Below are 23,284 nucleotides of genomic sequence, written 5' to 3' on the forward strand. Positions count from 1 at the left end.
TGGAAAACAGAACCTATGACGTAATTTCTAATTTTATGACAGTCATTTACCCTAGCTAATAATAGAGTTGATCATTGCTCATTAATAGTATTATGTAACTCTATTTTAAACATGCAGTAGTCCCCCCTTATCTAAGGTTTCACTTTCTGTGGTTTCAGTTACCAGTGGTCAATCTTGATTGGAAAACATTAAATGGAAAATTCCAGAAATAAACAAGTCATAAGTTTTAAATTGCATGCCGTTCTGAGCAGTGTAATGAAATCTCCTGTCCTCGTGCTTCGTCCCGCCTGGGATTTCGTCCAGCATACCCATGCTGTAAACCCTATCCCACGCATTAGTCACTTAGTCATCTCTGTTATCAAATCAGTTATCAGACAGAGAGTGAAAGACCACACTCACGTAACTTAGGTTGCAGTATATCGTTACAATTGTCTTATTTTATCACTGTTGCTGTTAATCTCTTACTGTGCCTAATTTATAAATTAAACTTTATCGTAGGTATGTGTGAATAGGGAAAAAAAACATAGTACATATAGGCTTGGGTACTGTCTGTGGTTTTAGGTATCTACTGGGGGTCTTGGAACATATCCCCATGAATAACTGGGGGGACCACTATAATCACGGTTCTTATTATCTGGTTATTGTCACAGATATACTCAGAATTGTGGCTTCTCAAGATAAGAAGGAAGGGTCAAGGTTATCTAGAGTCCAAACATATCTTAGCCAAGTTTCATCCCGCTGAGACTTGCCACCTCCTAAAGAAGAGAAACCCACCACCTCCCAAGCAGCCGATACCATCTTTGAGCTTCTTTAAAGAAATAAAGAAAAGAAAAACAACCATTCCTTATCTGTGGTGAATACTGACTTAGCGTTTATCTGATACCCATCTCTCACCAAAGGGTTAGACTCCTTGAAGTTTAATAAAAAGCTAATAATTTATAGCTAGCAAGTAAAATGCACAGACTTGAAAGCAGTGATGCTCCATGTCCCATGGCAATAAATTGGAGACTTACAAAGCCCGGAGACTGAATTTAGCAAGCTCGGCAAGCCAGCATGAGGCTGACACACAGCATCTTGAGTCCACAGTGTTAGACCAAAGCAAACTGAGAAGAGGGGAGCATTTCAAAGAGCCAGAACTTTGGCAGATCAAGATGACACACAGAAGGAAGCAAGCCAGGCCAAAAAATTAACACAAACATAAGAGGGACATACTAATCTTACTAACCCCAAAATCTGAATAGGTGAGCCAAAACCAAAAAGGTAAGAATGCCAAAAGGGTGAGATTAAAACTCAGAGAAACAGGAATGTGCTTTGCAAGAATAACCATGCTCTTGACTTTATTGTACAAACAGGCAAAATGGAAAACTCTCCATGTCTTAAAAACTGAGCGTTCGTTTATCTCATCTGAAAAGCTGTCCTCCCCTCTCACTTTATTTTGGTAGATGCAGAATTATAGCATTATGAGAACTAAACTGGGACAGTTTTTAAACACTCTCCTCCCCTCCCCCACTTCACAAATAGAAAATAGAAAATTCAGTTATTTCATCAAAGTGCTAGAAGCATTCCCATGTCCACAGCAGCAAGACTTTAATGCTTCCAAGTTTTATATCCACCTCTGTCCATATTCCACCACTGGGTAGGACCCTTCAGCCTAGGCAGAAAGAAGTGTTAGAGAGGGCACACAAAAGACATTTTTAAATGGTGATTTTTATTTGTAATTGGGGTGCCTCTACCATATCATAAGAGACAATAACTGGCCGTGCCTGGTTGGTTTACTAAAGGACAGAAGTTATTATATTTCTAGTCAGTTTTGCCCAAAAACTCGCCATTGGCCACTGGTATTATAATAGAAGTGAATAGTGTTTGTTTTGTTAAGTTTGTTTTAATATTTCTGGACAGCCTGCATACATACTGTGTCTTTTTAGAAGTTTTTTTTTTAATTTTTGTAATTTTTAACAGTGCTTTGGGAGAGAGAAAAACTTGAGTACTATTTGTGTGTTTTGTTCCAGGGCATTCTTGGCTCGGGTTTTGCATTAAAAGTACAAGAACAGCACCGCCAGAAACACTTTGAGAAAAGAAGGAACCCAGCTGCCAACCTCATTCAGGTAAATGTCAATGTAATAGGTAGATGGCAACATCTGTCTTCATAAGTGCTTTCTGGGTCATTTTCCAATCTCTGTGCTCCATTGCCTTCAAGCTACTGTTTTGGTGTGTGTGTGTGTGTGTGTGTGTGTGTGTGTGTGTGTGTGTGTGTGTGTGAAATGAAGCTGGAATTTAACGTATAGGCTTAGATTTGAGCAAGTCCCCCCTTCCCCCCCCCCCCCCCCCCCCCCCCGCATCCCAAACAGAAAAATATTTTCAGTAAATGGTCCATGTGTTGTTCGGGTTAATTAGCCGTGCCAGCAAGGCCATGTAGAGGTTAGCAGCTGTGCTGCTCCTGGAATAACCTAATATGTCTTATGAATTACTTGGCAAAATATAATTGATCATTAACTGATGGAGCAGAACATGGACTTGTTCCCTGCATTACAAGTACTTTCTCCAGCTGAATGGATGCCACTGATCTGCAGAACAACGTATTTGTTTAGAATATCAGGGTTTAGTACCTGTGGGATCACTTTTAATGCCATCTAGAGCAATTACTTGAAACAGTTATCTTATTTTTAAGAGCTGGTGAGATTATGGAATACATGAGTGTTTGAGAATGTGAAATCATTAGCATATTATTTGAAGGCTAACTCATAACTATATAGTTTAACTTTTTTTTTCCTGTGTATAACTCAGGATTTGCTTCAGTACTAAAAGAAACTCTCCTCCTTTGCCATCCATATCTTTGAGGTGTAGCACTGTCCTAGAACCAAGTTGTTTAAGAGTCACAAAATATACTTTTTATAGATCCACAGGATGGATTTGGTATTGAATTATGGACACAATGATTATACAATCTAGTTTCCTCCCTCCTTGCCAGCCAGTGGGAGATCCAGAACTTCTAACTGCAGGGGTTCGGGGTGGGTGACCTGAGGTGCTAGGAGACTGTCTTCATGCTGGGGTAACAAGCACATTGTTTTCATTTAGATTGTAGGTTTAAGTGGGTGGGTTGTGGGGTTGGGGAACCATTACCCGACCCTACCCTTAGCCTTTGCCTGTGGCCATGATATGAAGTACCTCCAACAGAAATGGAGCAAAAGGAAAAAGTGGGTGAGTGAGGCTCAGTTATATTATGAAAGAGATCTGTTTTATATCTAATAATTAAATGAGGATATTAATTTTTAAATCAAGCTATTCTGCAACTATCGGGAAGGAAATTGGCCATTGGGCATGACTTCTGATATGAACCACTGAGAGTCTCTAATTTTTTTAAATGTCTAGGTTTTAAAAGAGCACTAAAGATAAAGTAAACTTTGTATGCTTGAAGGAAAAGATCCCTAAGTGGTAGGAGTTTAAGATCTGAAACCAAATGATGAAAGAGGTGTCACAGACTCTCGTGTGCACACAGCTGCCCTCCAGCACTGATAGCCTTCCATCATTTGATTCTTCTACACTGGTTGTGAAGGTGTTTCCATACTTCAAAAGAACTTGCCTCCTTACTGTTTTTATCTTTTCATTACCCTTGCATCTATTTCTTATTTTTAATTTCAGAACAATGTTTTCCAATCAGTGAATTTAGAAGTTATTCCATAGGCTCCTTGCATCCATCCAGGCAACAAGCCCTAGCTATGTATGGAACCAAAGATATATCTTACACATATCTAGACTGCTTTCTCATGAATACAGTCCAAATTTATTTAAAACCCTTACTATTTATTAGCTTTGTACGTAGTATATATTTTATTAATCAGCCACTTCTGTGTATAGGTCTTTGATACTTCTGGATGTTAAAAGGGGACTCTATATCAAAAAAAAAATCTTAGAATATTTACTATTCTGTTAGAAAGTCAGCCCTCTGAGGAATTTCTATGCATGTATTCCTTGTGATGATATAGATTTGTGCTGCCCAGTGCAGTGACCACAGGCTGTATGTGGCTGTTTAAGTTTAGAAAGTCAATTCCTCAGAGACACTAGCCACATTTCAAGTGTTCGATAGCCATATGTGGCTATTGGCCATCATATTGCATAAGGCCTTTCCTAATCTAACTTATCACTATCAACTACTAAATTGTGCAAAAACTATTTCCAATTGAACTTGAAAATAGACTATCATTCCTGCAGCAAATCATTGGACCAAAGACATTTATATCTCCATAGCAATAGCAAAGCAAGGCCTTCCTCTTAAGTGGAAAAGAGGCTGACTGAACAGTTTTTCCTGGAGATCTAGAAGTTAATTTTATGGAATTCTGATATGTAAATATTATGATCAATAATTAAACTTATACAAATGTTAGATAGCAATAGTGTGAAACCTCTAATATTTCTTTTACCTAAAACTTTAGCTCATGTGTTGTTCTGAACAACAACAACAAAAACTCTATACCCAGCCAGTTTGGCTCAGTGGATAGAGTGTTATTGCTTGGACTGAAGGGTCCCAGGTTCAATTCTGGTCAAGGGCATGTACCTTGGTTGCAGGCTCTATCCAACAAATCTATGTCTCTTTTTTCTTCTTCTTCTTCTTCTTCTTCTTCTTCTCCTTCTTCTTCTTCTTCTTCTTCTTCTTCTTCTTCTTCTTCTTCTTCTTCTTCTTCTTCTTCTTCTTCTTCTTCTTCTTCTTCTCTCTCTCTCTCTCTGTCTCTCTCTCTCTGTCTCTCTCTCTCCCCTCTTCAACCTCAATCTTTCCTCCCCCACCTCAATCTCAATCTCTCCCTCTGTCCCCTCCACCCTCTCCCTTTCTCTCTTTCTAGAATCAATGGAAACATATCCTCAGGTGAGGATTAAAAGGGAAAGAAAAAAAAGACTTGAAATACTCAAGAGAACCTTTAGAATATAATCATAGTTTCATTAATCAAAGTAAAATCTACTAATTTAAAGAAGCAATTGTTTCCCCATCCAAATGCTACTAATTAACTTATTAGTCATAAGAATAATAATATAATTAAATATATTCACTGTTCTTTCTTGATGACCCTTAGCTAGAATTCAGGGCTTTAAACCTTGGTTATATATTATAGAAATTTAGTTTCAAGGATGCACTAAATTGAAAAGCAAGCATCATTTGCTGACCCATTTATTTTCTTGCACAATAAACCTGCCTTGGTTTGCTGAGCACACAAGGCATCAAGATCGAGAGCAATCTCATTAATGTTAACCCAGAGCAACTATCTTCCTAAAAGGGCACTGAAATGCCCAAATTGCTTTGTCATTTGGATGGCAAGGCAACTAAATTAACCAGCATTTCAGGGTTTTAGGGGAAAGTTTGAAAACCACCCCAGCAGCTTGCAGCAAATTTAGCTGTGTCAATATTTTTGCATGATTCATTTAAATTAACGTTTTATTTCAAATGGAGAAGTCTGGGAAAAGAAATTAGCCCTCACCAACATTTTGAATACCTGCCCAAATGTCACAACTTTTAATAATACCTAAGACTTGTGAAGTGCTTTTTAGTTGGCAGAATGTTTCTATATATTAAGTCACTTGATCTTAAGGACAAGCCTAGGAAGAGCTAGGACTCAAATCCTTGGTGTCTGAACTTGAATCCATTACTCCTTTCAAAGAGCAGCAGTTGCATCCTCATATATATATTTACTAGTGACCTGGTGCATGGATTCACGCACATTTGAAAGAAAATTAATTAGAAGATGGCGGGGGGGGGGGTGTAAGGGGTCAGGACTGGGCAAGATGGGCCAGACACGCCCTGGAGCCAACCTCCTGCAATCCCTCCCCAGTGTCTGAACAGTGAGTGGGATCCCTCTGGCAGATGGGGTCCCTCGTCCTGGCCTGCAAGGGATTGGGCTGAAACTGGCTCTTCGATATCCCTGAAGGGGTCCTGGAATGGGAGAGGGCACTCTACAGAGTTGCTGTAATACAGAGTGTGGAACACAAACACAAGTGTGCAGTAAACCAGATTCAAGACTGACAGTGCCCCAGCAACAACATAACCCATGGCCGAAGGTGGAATTGCGCAGCCCCATGAGGAATCAGGCTCCCTCCTCTCTGGTTTCAGGGTGCATCACCCCAGAACCACCACTACCAAGTCACTGCAGCTCGGTAGCTCCTGCATTGAGTGTCTTCCCTCTGGTGGTCAGTGCATGTCATAGCAGATGTTGGACATTTAGTATATTAGCCTTTTATATATAGAGACTATGGAAGCCCTGAGATTAGCATTTAAAGGTACTTCAAAGTCCTATGTTACAGGTTCACTTCTGGAGAGATTGGGCCAGTTCAGGTGGAACCAAGATGCTTTAATGAAAACCGAAATGGGGAAATTAAGAGAAAGTTTGTGAAATAATACTGAAAGATGGGCTTATTTTCTTGAAAGGAAGAGATTAGAAGATGCTGCTATGGAGAAGCTAGCTGGCCCAAAAAGAAAAAGAAAGAAAAATCCATCTATCTATCCATCTAGAAAGTGTGGCTTTATTTTACTAGTAAATAACTGAGTTTACAACCAGTTACCTTAGAGTGAGGCCAATAAACTCAAACCACTTATACAGAGCTCATACATCTTTTTAGTGCTTCAGTCATAAATAAGAACAGATTTAGAAAAAACAATTCATAGTCGTGAAAAATGTGACATGAGAATTAAAAGAAAGCAAGAAGAGATAAAGTTGTGAAAATCTCCTGGGAAATAGAACAAAAACAGAGATGGAAAAATAAGATAGAAAGGAAAACTGGATGACCCTTCCAGGGGTACATCCAAGTAACATGAGTATCTCAAAAAGAGTACAGGAAAACTAAGGGGAGGATATTATATTATTACTAGAGGCCTAGTGCACAAATTCATGCATGGGTGGGGTCCCTCAGCCTGGCCTGTGGTCGGGGCCAATTGGAGCCATCTCGCCCATTCCCAATCGGGACCAATGGGGAACAGCCAGCTGGGGAGGGACTGTGAGAGGGCTCCAGGGCTTATCCAGCCCTCTCACCCAGTCTCGGTCCACCAGACCAGCAGCAAGCTAACCTACCAGTCGGAGCCCTGCCCCTTGGTGGCCAATGCATGTCATAGCAACTGGTGTAGTGGTCAACTGAACAGTTAACCAATTGGTTGGACACTAAGCATATTAGACTTTTATTATATAGGATTCTCTGTTTTTTAATGTATTTTATTGATTTTTTCTTTTTTTTTTTTTTTTTTTTTTTTTACAGAGAGGAAGGGGGAGAGCTAGAAACATCGATGAGAGAGAAACATCGACTAGCTGCCTCTTGCACACCCCCTACTGGGGATGTACCCGCAACCAACGTACGCCCCTGACCAGAATCGAACCTGGGACCCTTCAGTCCGAGACCAACGCTTTACCACTGAGCCAAACCAGTTTCGGCTATATAGGATTCTCTGAAACTGAGTGGCCACAATAAGAGGGCTCACCAAGTGCCCAGCCCTGTGATAAGAAAACTCCACACTGAGAACATCATAGTGAAATTAGACTTGCAAAAACAGTGAATTCTAAGTGCTTTCTGGTCATGAAGGTTCAACAATCAAGATTGTGTTTAATTTCTCATGAATACTGCTAGCATTAAAAGACAGTGAAACAATACTTTTAAAATTATGGAGATAATTCTTTCCAACATAGAATTCTATACTCAGCCAAACTATTCATTGAATGTATGAGTAAGATACAGACATTTTTAGACATGCAAGACCTCAAAACTTTACCTTCCTATATATATTCCCATTCATCTATTGATGGACACTTAGGTTGTTTCCATGTGTGAATAATGCTACAATGAACATAGGTAACTAATTGGGTTTTGTGTTTTTTTAACAGCTTTGAAGATTCTCTCTTTGTCTTTACCATCATTTTAATTATGTTGTGTATTCATGTGGGCCTTTTGTTTGAGACTCTCTGCGTTTCCTGAACTTGTGTGTCTTTTTCCTTCACTGAGTTAGGGAAGTTCTTCAAATAAGTTCTCAATCTCTTGCTCTCTATTCTTTTTCTGGTACCTCTATTAGGCAGATGTTGTTATGCTTCATGTTGTCTCAGAGGTTTCTTAAACTATCCCTCTTTTTTCTTGTTGCTGCTCTGATTAGGTGTCTTTTTATTTTTAATATATTTTTATTGATTTCCAAGAAGGGAAAGGGAGATAGAGAGAGAGAAACATCAATGATGAAAGAGAATCATTGATAGGACACTTCCTGCATGCCCCGCACTGGGGATCAAGCCTGCAACCTGGGCATATGCCCTGACCAGGAATTGAACCATGACCTCCTGGTTCATAGATCATTGCTCAACCACTGTGCCACACTGGCCAGGCATAATTAGGTGTTTTTTCCTACTTATCTTCCAAATCTTTAATTCAGTCCCCTGCTTCATCCAGCCTACTGTTTATTCCTTACAGTGTATTCTTTTTATAATATATCTTTTATTGTTGATAGTATTACAGATCTCCCTTCCCCCCCCCCATTATGCCATCTTCCCCAGTGTATTCTTTATTTCAGATATTCCATTCTTCATTTCTGACCAGTTCTTTTTTGTGATTTCCTTTTCTTTATCATTGAGCATCCTTATAATCATTACTCTGACCTCTATATCTGATAAATTGCTTGCCTTCATTCATTTAGCTCTTCTTGAGAATTCTCTTGTTCTTTTCATGACATATTTAACCATGGAATTTTAGAGTTCTTTTGGAGAACTCAGGAATGTATTCATAATAGGCACATAAAAGCAACATGAAAGAAAAAGTCATGCTATGTCACATTGCTGAGCTAGAAACAAAAGTTACAGGGTTATAATAAAGCAAACACTAAATAGTAACAACTAAAACTTGTTGTTAGAATGAGAGGAAGAGAAGAGGGTGTGAAGGTGGGATGTCATTATTTTCATGGTCAGAAGTTAATTGTTAGCGGCTGAAACTCAAAAATCAAGAAATATACATATGAGAACAATGCTTGGAAATTAGGATTCTTAAAAATAGAAGCCTGGCTGGTGTGGCTCAGTGGTTGAGTATTGACCTAGGAACCAGGAGGTCAATGTTTGATTCCTGGTCAGGGCACATGCCTGGGTTGCTAGCTCAGTTCCCAGTAAGGGGTATGCAGGAGGCAGCTGATCAATGATTTTTATCATTGATGTTTTTAACTCTCCCTCTTCTCTCTGAAAACAATAAAAATATATTTTTAAAAATAGAAGCAACAACTATAAGAATTGAAGACAGTTACCTCTAAGGAACAAAAATTAGTGAGAAGTAAGGTAGAGAAAGGGATTATTGTTTTTCATCTTGAATCTTTTATATCTCTGACTTCCTAAATTATGTACCGTGAAAAAAAAATTAGTCCCATGTACATTATACCTTTGGATGGTCAGCTGAAATTAAAAATTTTAGAAAGGGTCAAATGTGCCATAGTTGTAATACTCCAGACAACACAAAGTGAATACTCCCTAAAAGCTTAATTATACTGACATTGTAATTATAATTATAGTCAAAATTTTGAATTTGTTTGGCTGCCTAGAGCACCAGAGTCACCTGAAAGATGGTGAACTTGGCTTTCATTTGGCTCCATCTTGATTTGTCCTTTGGAGTATATATGCCATGTAAGTTAAATCCCTTTGGGTCATAATTTTATTCTTTCCAACCACTTTGTGGTTTTGGCTTAAAATCTGGAAGCATCAGCTACTTGATCTTATGGTTGTGCTACTAGAAGAGAGAGAGCTAAGGACAGAACAAAGTTATTAGAGTATAAGAGTAATAGAGTTTCACTTTCCACTTAGACTTTGTCACTAATATCAACCCTGAGATAGATACCACTTATTCTTTTTGTGCCTCCCATTTAAGAAGACATGTTAGGAAAAGAGTAATGAAATGAATAAGAGCTTAGCCATTTAGATCAATTTGATAGAAAAAGGCAAGAAGCCAGGTTGCATTGTTAGGAAAATTTTCAATTTTCTGAGAGTGGCCTCTTTTGTCCCTAGTTCTTTATAACATTGGCAGATGATGTCTTGGTCCCATTTTTTTGTTGTATAGTTGTGGGTTTTTTTTTTTCCCACTGGTATCTGATCATGTACAGACCTGCTGTGTACTTCCAGTTTTACATGAGTTTTGCTTTCAAAGTATGTATATATGGTGCCTTGTATGAAGATTGTTTAATTAAAGCAGCCATCTAGGCCGTCGTGGTATGGGAGGTTCTCTGGGCTTCACTACAGAGGAAGCCGTAATAATAAATCCATGGGTTTTCATTGATTCCTTTAGACCACTGTGTAAATCGTGTTTGTGCAATAATTGCAAAAACTAACATTGTCACAACAATAATTGCTTTGTTCTCTATAAGATGCCATGATGCTTAGCATATGTTTTTACAGATTTTAGGATAAATCAACATGAGCCATGGAAGCAAGACTCTAGGCAAGGAACCCTGCTTCAATTACTTAAACCTTCCTTAATAATATTAAAAAACCCTCAGGTCTCATATATTTTAGTTTTTAATATCACTTCTTGAACATTTTACTGAAGTATAATGTGCATTCTGAAAAGAGCACATATCCTAAAAGAACTGAGCACTCCTGTGTGTGTAAGCAGCACCCAGTTAATGAAACAGAATATGACCTTTCTGTACCCTTTCTCAATCACTGTTCCCAAGGGTACCCACTGTGCTGCCTTTTAAAATTGGTTTTCTTGAGGAGTTTGGTTTTTGTACTTTATGGAAATGGAATCACACAGCATGTACTCTTTTGTGTCTTGTTTCTCTCATTCACCATTATTCATGTAAAGGTCATCCATATTCTTGAATGTAGTGCTAGAGTACTCCAACTGTGTACTATTCCATTATGTTAATATTCACAGCGTATCTCTTTATTCTACTGTTGATAGGTGTTTGAGCAGGTCTATGAAGTGTAATGTTTTCAGCGGGATAGCACGTATATTAATTAACATGTATAAACATACCTGTTGAGTACATATAAAGAAGTGTGTAGCCGAAACCGGTTTGGCTCAGTGGATAGAGCGTTGGCCTGTGGACTGAAGGGTCCCAGGTTCGATTCCGGTCAAGGGCATGGACCTTGGTTGTGAGCACATCCCCGATAGGGGGTGTGCAGAGGCAACTGATCGATGATTCTCTCTCATCGATGTTTCTAACTCTCTATCCCTCTCTCTTCCTCTCTGTAAATCAATAAAATATTTTTTTTTTAAAAAAGAAGAAGTGTGTAGCTATGTCAGAGGGTCTGTATGTGTTCAGCTTTGCTAGATAATAGCCCAGACAACTTTCCAAAGTAGTTGTGTTGATTTTTAACTTTTTATTTAGCACACATTGCTTTAATGATACTCAGGAAAAGGAACATTATTAGATAGCTGTTTTCTTCATTGTAGTTTTTACAATCATGAATGGTGGTTATAGAGTAGGAATATGACTTGTTTAAACAAATTTGCTACATAAAATAGAAGGCTTTGATTTATGAATTATAATGGAAAGTTTTCTCTCAGGATTTTTGACTTGGTCATTAGACATGTCTTCAGATTTATTGCAAAGAAAGAAATGTGCAAAAGTCTATATGGACAGTACGTTCAGGCAATTGTCAGTTTCAGAGGGAAGCTTTGCCAACGGTCATCAAGCAGTCAGCAAAGGATCGTGTGGGATTCTAAAAGCAAGAGCCAGTCACTGGAGATAATGTCAACCCTACCAACCTCTGTAAACATCTTATTTTATCTGAGCCTTTATTTTCTTATCTGTAAAATAGGGGGTCTTAATTCATACTCAGCAAGGATTTTACATGGAAATATTTCATATTATATATGTCAGGTATAATTATATCAGGGTGGGGAACACCCAGCCCGAGGGCCATCTGAGGCCCACAAAATCATTTGATCTGGCCCTGCCAAGGCATTAGAGGTGAGTTAATTAAATGTTTGATCAAATATAGCAGGCTAATTTTTAAGTTTGATAATTTTGTATGGCCTGCAAACGATGTTCTAGATATCCAACTGGCCCTTGGCAGAAAAAAGGTTCCCCCACCCCTAAGTTATATGAAGTAGACAGAGTTGTGTTTATATCAAGGAGCTGCAAATGTATTCTTAGACCATGACATTAAATCCTTAAGTGCCTTCCAGTTACATTCCTAGAGAATACATTGTCCTCTATCTTGTTTAGCACTGTCTTCATTTTTAGCATTATTAGTGCTAAATTCAACTTCATGAAATTTCACTAAATCATTTTAACATACTCTGGTGGTCATTCATTTACTACCTAGTTTACTAATTGCATTGTGAGTTTCTAGTAGTCGTTTGTCTCCATCTTATCAAGTAGTGACTAAAGATGTGCTGTGGGAGTCCTGCAATGCATGTTCACGCTCAGGTAGTTCACCTCAGATAATGTCATAGTTTTCCCTAACTAATTCAAAAGTTACTTCATGGTAGACTTCTTAGTATGCCTGTTCTTTGGTGTGAGTTATTTTGAAAAGCAATCCTACAGACGTGGCAAAATATGTGTAACAGCCAGCTGAAAATGCCAAGCAAGTCGTCACCCCTTTGGATATTATTCAGGGCTAAAGATCCTTCATGTGTATTAACTTAATAATAGCCCTTTATTTCATTCTATCTTCTTCTCTCTTTTCTTTTTCTTTTTTATGTCCCCACGTACATTGCATGCAGTGTGTTTGGCGTAGTTATGCAGCTGATGAAAAATCTGTTTCCATTGCCACCTGGAAGCCGCATTTGAAGGCCCTGCACACCTGCAGCCCCACCAAGTAGGTATCAGTATGACAGCTGGTGCTGTAGTCGAGTCTCTTCAAATTTGCAAAACAAACCATACACACACATACACACACACACACACAAACACTCACACAAACACACACATACACACACATACATACAAACACATACATGCAAATACATACATATGCACGCGCACACTCAGTGTCAATTTGGGGCCTGTCTTATTCTCTGCTTCTCTTTCAAACCTTTTTAGTAACAACTCAGACACAAAACTCAATTGACCCAGTATCATTCCTCACCGTCCATTGATGCGTTTTAAAGATTAAAAGAATTTAAACTTTATAGAGATTTATTTCTACTATTTCATGGTATTATTTTCTAATATCTCATTTTATAAAACCCACGAGAATTCTAAAGGTAAGCACCACTAGTTTTGAAAAATAATGGTTGTTTAAACTCCATCCATCACCTGACCCCAAACAGGGAGTGCTTTGAAAGCAATATATCTTTGCACATTGAAGTTCCTCGAAGTCATTTCTCATCTAGATCCCCTTGGCTCTCCAGCTTTCACTTGCAAATCAAACTAACATTAATAGCAAAATAAGAGAAGAGTTGGAATCCTAATAGAATTACAGTTTACAATGAAGCAATGGGACCAAACAAATTAAAATTTGGAATTAGCATTCAAAAGTTTTAAATAATATTACTTATATTCACATTTCATTGGCCAAAGCAAGTCACCTGGCCATGCCTAAACTCCAGGAGGACAGGGAGTGCAGTCCTACCACGCGCCTGGAAAGAGAGGAGAACCTGAAAACTTATGAACAGTCCTGATGGTTACCACAGTGAAGTTTAATTTTCAAACACAATCTTTAGTCCTGAAATCCTGGACTCCAGTTCCACTGGCAGAGCGCATATTAAATCATAATCACCATCTAATTATTAAATAACTCTTCACCGAAACAACCAAAGTCAGTCAGTCCAGGGAAAGGCTTTCTGTGAGTCACCCAGCTTGGTTACAGCGGTCAGTTCCTCAGGTTGTTCAAACATTATCAAACTGCTTATCTGAGCTAGTATTTTAGAGCATCAGCCATTTCCCTTCATAATCCAACAAAACCTTCATCCAAGTAACTTCATAGGATTCAAGGCAACCAACTACTATGACTCTTAAACTCCTTTTTTCCTGATCTGAGAGAGAAATGGCTGGGGAAGCCTTCATGAGGTGTCCCCTGGGATTGAAGTCTCAGAAGGACCTCTGTGATGCAGCAGACTACACCCTGTAGAGGGGGGCAGATCTATCAGTAACTGACAGGATCTGCTATATGACTTCCCTGCCCTGCCCTGGGCTTCACTATTCCCATCCACAAAGTGAAGGGCAAGAGCCGGGCGAGATAATTTCTAAGCTCTCGTGGGCACGTCTCCTAAAAGTTGATATCAAAACTCTGTCAGCACCTGTGACAGAGATAGTCATAGAATGCCAGGATTTTAAAGGGGATGAGACTTTAGCAAAGGCAGAGGCATGGATGCTGTTGAGTGAGTGTGTGGATGAGAATCCTCTTCATTTAGACCTTAAAATGTAGTTAAGTGCCCTTTATTGAGTACTGGACTCTTTCAAAGTTATAGTAGGGAAGAAAACAGGAATATAATGCTTGTGCTATCTATTCCTTGGGAGTGTGCATCAAAAAATTGGAGTAACATAAAAATTGTATTTCTTTTCTTCACACATGTATAAGAGGAAGGCTAGTAGAGAAACCAAAAGATGGTTTTTAGGGGCTGAGAGTGGTCTGGCACCACATGTGATTGATTGGCTTACTCCGGCCATGGTTTTTGGAAGAAAACTCATTCTGAAGCCTGAAAAATCTTTAATAATGAGTCAGACTCTTCCAATGCATAAACTTATTTTACTCACATAATTTCTCTTTCTTCTCCTTTGATATTTTTCCTGTTTTAAGTGGGGACATGGTAGAGGAGAATTTAGGGGAACACTTTTATTATCCTGTTCTACTGTGACTGTCAACCATCTCTCACTCCCCTTCCCTGCGCTCCCTCACCCACCCCGGAGACTCAGCCCACTTACTGAAAACAGAGATTTGTCCAGCATGACACCGCAGTCACTAGCAACGTCATGCGATCCTGGGTGTCCTAACATCTCTCCCACCAGCCATGCTTCATTGTTCTAAACTGCAGTGGTTCTTAATCTTTGTTGTTGTTTTTCTTTGTTAAGCTGCTGAGAATGGGATGGTAATTATGCACTCTTTCCCAAGAAACATGTTTACTGCATAAAAAATTAAAACTTTGCCTACAATTTTAATGTAGTCATAAACTCCCTGAAGCCAAGTTCAGAACCTCTGTTTTAGAAAGTAAACCTGCTTTAATCAAGTGTGTGGGTTTGTGAGGTAAATAATTTACAGTGACTTCGAGGGTATTTTTACATTTATAAAACCAAGTGTCTTGTGAGCACAAAATGCTATGTAGTAAGAAATAGACCAAAACTTCTTTCTATTTACATAGTGTATTTCCCCATAACATTTAGGGCTTAGAAACTTCCCAAGGGAGAGATTATTCATTCATTTATGCATTCATTCAACAAGGCTTCATTGAGTACCTATTATGTGCAAGGCACTGTTCTGGGCACTAGGAATGCAGCAGTAATAGAGAAAAACAAACAGGATACAATCTTGGACCTTGAGGAGTATATATTCAAGGGTTGCTGGGAAGAGACAATAAAAATAAATAAGTAAAATATTTAATAGGTCCAGAGGGTGGTGAGTGCTAAAGAGAAAAAGTAGAATAGGGAAGGAATTTAAGAAGCATTAGGGGCTACAGTTTTAAATAGGTGATCAGCAAAGTGATCATATTACCAATAGCATTATCATCATCATCTTCTTCTTCATCATCACTTAAAAGCACCAACCGTCCTCTTGTTCCCCACAGTTTAGAGATACAATGGGATGCTTTGACTCCACCACCTCTTCTAGGGAGTGATATAGGAGAGAGGGGTGAGAATGGTGTTGGGAGAGAGGGGTGGGGTGAGGGGCATGCCATGCCCACTCAGACCTGCCAAGGATATGCCAGAAATTTTTTACTCTCCTCTCTGTCCTGGCTTGTCTCTTACATTGCCTTTAAGATCTCCACAATTGCTACTTTAAAACTTTGTTTTAATAGCAAAAGGATTCATAAAAGGAACATATTTTCCTTGATTTTGTTCTCAAAGGAAATGGAGGCTCTACAAAGGGTGAAACATAGGTAAACATGTTATTTTAGGGAATGAGTCGCATATTTTGTGAAGCTATAAGGACTTATCAAGTACCACGGATGCTCAGTGGTATCTTAAGACGTCAGAATTTAGATATTATCTAATCCAATGCCTTCAACTTATTCATAAGAAAATCAAGACCCACAGGAAAGTGGGGTGTTCACCCAAGGACAACGGGTCATTTGCACCATGTCGTACTGACCTGGGTCTGCTCAAATTGGTAATGAAGAACACCACCCAGCACGAGGCTGGAAGAGTTCTAACGACTTCCTATGTGCCTAGCAGGTGCTGTTTTCCTATTGTATAAAGTATGAATATAAAGTATGAATTACAATAGGAAAATAGCACCTGCCTTAACAAGTGACTGAGGAACAAGTCACACATTCATGAGTCCAGACTGAGAACCCAAAGTCTGTCTACAGCTCAGGGTCTACAGCTACAGTGTGACCAGCAGCATTCTAAGAGTTTCTCCTAGAGCTAACCAGGTCAGAACCACTTCTCCTTAGCCATGGATAACTCCGGCTGTTGTTCATTACATGTAGGCAGTATTGTTTTGGCTAAGGAGATGCTATGCTATCCCTGGTCTGGGCCACAAAGAATATATGTTTAAAAAAAAAAAAAAAAAGCTAGGCACATTTATTATTTTTTAAATGGCTTCCATGCATCTCGCTAGAAAAGAATTACTCAAGGTACTAATGTCCCCAACCCCAAGTGGGCCATTATCAAGTGCTATAAATGTATTCACCAGTTTATCATCATTTCTCTTCTGTCTGCATGCACCTGAAGGAAAGAGCAAGGGGAAACATCAAGCAGGTTTGTGATCTTTTCTGCTACATGTTTGTTTATAAATCTGTGCCTAACAGATGTTTTAAATGTGTCTCATGTGAGTAAAATCGATCCACAAATACAAAGTGATTAAAAGTGGCCTTTCCCAGGATTGCCTGCAGAGGTTGCTGTGTTATTGATTTCCCCCTCCCCTTGGGAGTGGGAGTGCCTTTCCTTCACCCACTCACTGCTTTGTACAATCTGCAGAGCATGCAACATTCTGGGGGAAATGATCGTTATAGTCTTTGGTTATTCCTTGCTACCATTTTCCCAGACAGAAGTCTCATCCAAGAATTTAAATCCCGAGAAGCAGTGTAAGATATACTCCCTTCATCGGGGTCCTTCTTTAGAGTGAGACATTGGGCTTAGTTGGTTGTTTTGTGGGGGTTTTGCTTTGTTTTGTTTTGTTTTGTTTTGTTTTGTATAAAAAGAACACTGTGTGCAGGAGTTGGAACAGTCTCTGTGTGGCATCTCCAGCACACCGAGTGCTGAGGTTTACTTAGATGGCCTGATTCAAAAGAAGAGCCGCCCCACCCCCATCCTTTACAAAGAAGCTAACCCTCCCAGAAACTTAACCAAATAATTTAGGATCATTCTTTTATGCCTTCAAAGGAAGTGCTTTATCAGAGCAAACAGCAGAAGTTTAGACCCAGAGGGAATAGGATGTGAAGGACACCATTTTAATCTTTATCTGTGAGTACCAGTGAGTACCCTGGGGGTCTGGAAACAAAGCCCTGGACGACAGACAGAGCCAGGTGATGGCGTGAGAAGTAGCAGAGGCAGGACCAGCAGGAGAATCCCAGGTGCCTGGGAGGGAAGAAGGGACACAAGTCTTTTTTTCCCATGATTGCCACTTGCTTCAGTAATGAGGCCACAAAGGCATCCCATGGCCAGGATTAGTGCCAAGGTGGGGGTCGGTTTGGGTCCAGGAATTGTTCCTTTAGCTTTGTTATTCAAACGACATTAATCATAATGTACTTAAACAGCGCTGAAACTAGTGTTGAAAGTTCACTTGGGGTGATGAGGCTCTGGGTCACCCATCTCTGCATTACATCAACAAGAGTCACAAACCAAACCACAAATGGGCTCATTTATGATGGCAATAGATGGGGCAGGTACGCCTACACAGGGGAGGCCACTAAAGACCCTCCTTCTCTTATTTGGTAGGAATAGAGTTAGAGCAGACTTCGCCATCCTTCTGTTGTGACAACTTTACTTGGAAAAGGTTACACAAAATAAGTCTTAACCATTGTAAGCTGTTTAGTGTCTCTGGTTGGATTTTAAAAGCTTTCCTTGTCTCGGGAGTTAGCCATTTACAAATTATCTCAAAGAGTGATTTGTCTTCAAATGTTAAGGTCTGATACCATCTTTGGCACAAACCTGATAGCCACCCGAGAGTAAGGTCACCTGTCTTGGTTTCATCCTTTAAAACAGAGCTGTTGGCACCTAAAGGGGGAGTTTGCAACCTCTGTGGCAGTCCTAAGTGAGGGGTCACCTTGGGCTTACTCGGTAATATGAGCTCTTGTTCCAAATGTTAGCAAGACAGAAAGCAAAGACAGGGTTAAGAGGTAACTAGGGAACATCCTCATTGTGATGGCACTCTAGCCTGGAGAAACACATTTATATGAAAATTCCAGCACACTTATTCCACTTAATTGCTCAGAATTGTGTGTGTGTTTTAAGTAACGATTGAGCTTCAGCCCCTCAGACAAAAAATGAACTTTGTAGTCAGCTGTCAAAAATCTACCAACCAAGCTTTTTCAATTTCACGATGCTCGTATGCACCTGAAACGTTAAAATGTTTTGCATACTTGTGACTGAGATTATCAAAGGATTTGAATATATACAGAACAACTGAGCTAACTTATTGACTTAGAAGATCACACACAGGGAGTTCTTGCTCCTCTGTGGTCATTGGACGTTTGGCAAAACCACCTTGACACATGCCATGCGCATGTTACTATTTAGTATGCATATCTTACTGCTTCAGACACTTAGGTATTCTATCTGCTAAATATATACGACATCATCCTGTGTGAAGCTCTGACAGAGAATGTGCTTAGTCAATAATTCTTGGATAGTGTAATAAAATGTCTCTGATCTCAAGTAGTTTATGCAAAAAGAGGAAACAACAACAAAAATGGGGGAAAGGAGAAACATAAAAAGAGGAAAAAATGAAAAACATTTCAATGATTGGAAGGAAATAAGCTGAAGCTCCCATTTTACTATTACCTGAGCTTTCACCTTGGCAATGGAATTTATAACATTGCATAATAAATGTAGAAAGACTATTGTAATAACAATGGCAACAGTACCATCTTAGGAAATAACAAATTGGTCCTTACTCAACCAAAATATGCACAAAGGAAAATGCATTTATAATGAGAATTCTCCCTGAGCAGAGAGCAATCTGGGTCCAGAATATTGTTGATTAATGCTTGGCCCAGTTTTAATTGGAATGATAAATACAACCCACATGCAGAGCACTTGACAGATTGGGGCTATTGGGTTATTGATGTGACTCAGATAAGCAAAATAGATACCCTTTAGCCAGCTCGCCAGGTATCTCAGAGCTTGTGATCCCCTAAATCCTTCCTCCTGGTGTTTCATTGTGTTAAGAACTGGGAGTAACCCAAGTGTAGATGAGTTCAGTACAGCAGGCAGTGACCCTCTCCTGGTGCCTGGCACTCACTCCCTCCGGAAGAGAAGGCCACATTGTAGACAGGGCTGTCCTATACACAGAGAGGTTTTCCTCTCTGCAGACTGGATTAAAGATCATAGTCAGTGAACTATATTCCCTGCGCTGGACTATTCTTGTTCAAGATATTTTGTCTTTCCACACTGAGGTCAGGATATGTTCAAAAAATTCATCTACAGTGTCTTAGGCCACTAAGAAAGATATCCAGTTCTGACATGGCTTAGCATTGTTTGTGACAGATCCAAAATTTTCTTTAAAAATACAATCACTCTCAAGAAGAGCTCAACTGAACAACAGTGAAAATAATATTTATTTGACTCTCTTTGTTAGAGGGTCAAATATGAATTACTGTTAGTTTCAACTGAGCCTGCTCTGTTCTTCCTCTACTGAGACCATAAACACAATTTCCTTAACATTAATTAATTATTTATTTGTTTTCCTCTGTCTTCCCACTAATCTCATATGTGGTAGTGAATGTGCTTGTTAATTTTATTCTGATTAATCATTCCATTAAGAACTTTTTCCAACTTGCTTTTTAAACTGGGCAGTTTTTCTTGGTTTGGGTATAAATTATCACTTTCAGAGAATAGAATTGGCCTGTAAACCCATCAGGCCAGATTAAGTCATTATTCTCACCTTGAGGTTTTATGTTCTCCTCCCCTCCTCCTTGACAAGGAGGTCAGTTAGCCACCAAGTAGTTGGTGAATTAGCCATCACGCTGGTACAAGCAGGCTTTTGCTTCTTCCCACCTGTTAAGTTTTTATTGCTACAAAAATAAATCATACCATCGGAGATTCAGGGATCATCCATAAAGCTGTCTGCCTCTGTTTACCCTGTCTCCTCCTTCTCAATCATTGTTGAACATGTGCTTTGGAGTTCAGCTGCCTTGCTCACAGTTTCTAAGGAATTAACAGAACTCTGACAGACTTCTTAGTAGACTACCTGAAGTTGCTTTAACAGGTAGTTGTGAGACTGTGATAAAGATACATCGTCTTAAAAGTTAAAGCATAAATTATATTGTTTCATTACATTACAAAACTGTGCTGCAATCCGCTGAGTGCCTTGTCCAAATAGCTCCTCCATGGCTGGCTTTATTAGGTTTTGAGGAGATGTGTGGCTCTTAGGAGAGAACTCTAGAACGCTGATGCAAAGACTATGTTATACTTCTTCTGCATTTATTTCCCATTATTTACACCTTCTTTCTTCTGTCTGCAATGGATGATCTGCATGTGCTGTTAAATGCAGTAAGACTAGGCTTTTTTCCCCAGATAGTCAACTTGTGCCCTTATTGGCAAAATCTTAGATTGTTTCCTTTTTCTTTTTCTTTTTCTTTTTTTTCAAAATGGTCTCTTCTTCTGTTCACATTTATAGAGAGGGGGAAAGAAAACACATCATGAGACTTAAAATAAGAAACTTTTTCTACCAAACTAGCAACCTAGAATCCTTTCTTCTGTCATTTTGAACATGTATTCTACCTGACAATTGGTTACCTGTATTAACTATAACTGCAGGTGTTTCATACAAATCCAGAACTTTTTTTATTATTATTTCAAAGCAAATAATGCTACCAACTTCCTGTAAATATTTATTTTTATAGTTCTGAAATATTTTGTTCCTCAATTTTTTATACCATGTTGCACTGCTATTCATTACAAGGATTGATGTATTCTAAAATATTTATATTCTTATTTTCATATGTATCAGATGCTAACACATCCTTTCTAATGCCTATATCAAAGCTAATTATTTGATCCTAACCATTAAAAGCACTAGTTATATTTTGAGCAGCACAATTAACCTGCATAGTACTTACTGCTTAAATATGCTGTATTCTTATATCTGAAAAGGCAATATGAACACATGACTTTGTTTTTTCAAAATGGAAAATAACATCCCTCAGCACTTTCCTGGTGGTAAAATGCTTAATAATGTGCTACTCTATTTCCCTCACTCCTAGTAAGTTCTGTAGTAATAAGCAGAAGCTCTTCAGAATGCACACCACACGGAAGCAGAGGTACCCAGCATCCCAGCTATTGACATGAGACTTGAGAATGCCAGCTAACCTCAGGTGCATGACCAGGTTACAGCGTCACCCTACGGGAGCCCTGTTCTGAGACCCACTCTTTCTCATTTTCCTTTTTGCCTGTTGCCTGCTTGGATATTCTCTACCCTTGGGACACATTTGTCCTATTGGCAGGGCCCCCTCGCAGTCCTGGCAGTCGTCCCCTTGGCGCCTCCTTGTGGTGGAACAACTGCTGAGCTGCTGCACGCACTGGATTGTTATGGCTCACTTGCCATATTGTGCCTGAGGCGAAAATCTGTAGAATGCTTATCTTATGAAGGGCTAAAACCCTAATTAAATATAACAACAACTACAGCATTCTAAGTCCAAGAGGATTACTGTGGGTTTACAGTGATGCCACACCATCCTCTGGCAGGAAATATCCACTAGTAGACTGCAGGCTAGGTCGTTTGAGTAACTTGTACATCTGCTTCCCAGAGAGGGAAGAATTCCCTTGCAGAGCAGTTGTACAGGCTCCCCTGGGCATAGTCCTCGGCTGGGAACGTGAGACGGTATACTCAGATCCTGCAGTCAATAGCCACAGCGACCCTCTGGTTACTTTCTCCAAAGAGAGACCTCTTTGTTGTCCTGGGGATAATCCTTGGCATCCTTCCAAACAACAAGGTTACATAAATCTTCCTTTATATAAAATCATGTTTATTGATCAACACACACACAAAAAAAACAGGGAAATAATGAAAACTTCAATGGGTCAGTGAAGAACCTATATTTTTTCATCAATGTGTGTTTTCAATAATAGCTACCTAATCAGTTTAATAGCCATCTAATCAAGATGCTCTGTTGATTTCCAAAGAGGAAATGAAGTAAGAAAACTAATAAAACAAATGTTGCCTGGTTTAAAAGTTCTGGATTAGGATCTTATTTGTAACTTTCATACAATTATGTCAAAAGAGAGAGTGAAAATATTGCATTCTTTTCTAATTTGGTATGTTTAATATGTTTCTAATATGTTGAGTTCACTTTAAAAGAGTTCTTGAGAATTTTTAAATAGTAGTCATTGGCAAATATTCATGTAATTTAGATGAACAGAAGGAGAAATGGTACCTAGAACTCATATAAACTTTAAGTGCTTTAAATGCTATTAAGATTTAGAGGATAATATTATTTTCACTTTTCATTTATTCTTAGAGATAATATCAAAATATTTCAAAGGAGCGATTTTTTAAAATATTTTCATGAAAACAATTGTTTTTGAATATTTTGCTATTGTAAATGAGCCATGGTGGATTTGATACTTATTTGGGGTATCTTTTACTTTTTTTAGTAATTGAGATATTTTTTAAGGAAAAATTAGATTCTATATCAAATGTTTTTGTGATATATTTATTAGTTTCCTGTTCATTTGACTGACCTAGGAAAAAGATATATCCTGAAAATTTGAAAAAATAATTTTATATTAACTAAAACGCAACCTTCTGTAGCAATTAGGATCAGTTTGTTCCAGAAAAGGTAATCGATTAGATCAAGTATAGTGAGAACACTTGTAATGATAGCCATGTCCACTTAAGCCACTCATTAATCTAAATCAAGGTGTGGAGGTAGGCATATGTTCCTGAACCAGATCATCATAAATTTCAATGATGGAACAGATGTGCTAACACTGAAAAAAGATTTGAGATTTTTACCAAAAAAAAAGCTTGAGGAGAGTAGACATTTTGGACACTATTCCTTGAAGGATTTGTTGGAATAATGTGAAGGC

General features: G+C 38.8%; 1 protein-coding gene across 4 annotated transcripts in view; it reads left to right on the forward strand.

Moving 5' to 3' along the window:
- Positions 1 to 23,284, forward strand: part of KCNQ5 (potassium voltage-gated channel subfamily Q member 5) — a 497,952-nt gene that overhangs the window by 408,776 nt on the left and 65,892 nt on the right. For 2 of the 4 annotated variants that reach the window (XM_084889228.1, XM_084889230.1), the window contains 3 exons: positions 2,010 to 2,105; positions 12,658 to 12,752; positions 16,766 to 16,792. In XM_084889228.1, the coding sequence (XP_084745354.1) occupies positions 2,010 to 2,105; positions 12,658 to 12,752; positions 16,766 to 16,792 (218 nt within the window). Of the gene's footprint in view, positions 1 to 2,009; positions 2,106 to 12,657; positions 12,753 to 16,765; positions 16,793 to 21,459; positions 21,517 to 23,284 lie in introns of all 4 variants that reach the window. The other 2 variants (XM_084889231.1, XM_084889229.1) reach the window with 2 other exon arrangements.

The sequence above is a fragment of the Pipistrellus hanaki genome (genome assembly GCF_964339955.1).
Source record: "Pipistrellus hanaki genome assembly, chromosome: 7".
In the NCBI taxonomy this organism is placed as follows: domain Eukaryota; kingdom Metazoa; phylum Chordata; class Mammalia; order Chiroptera; family Vespertilionidae; genus Pipistrellus; species Pipistrellus hanaki.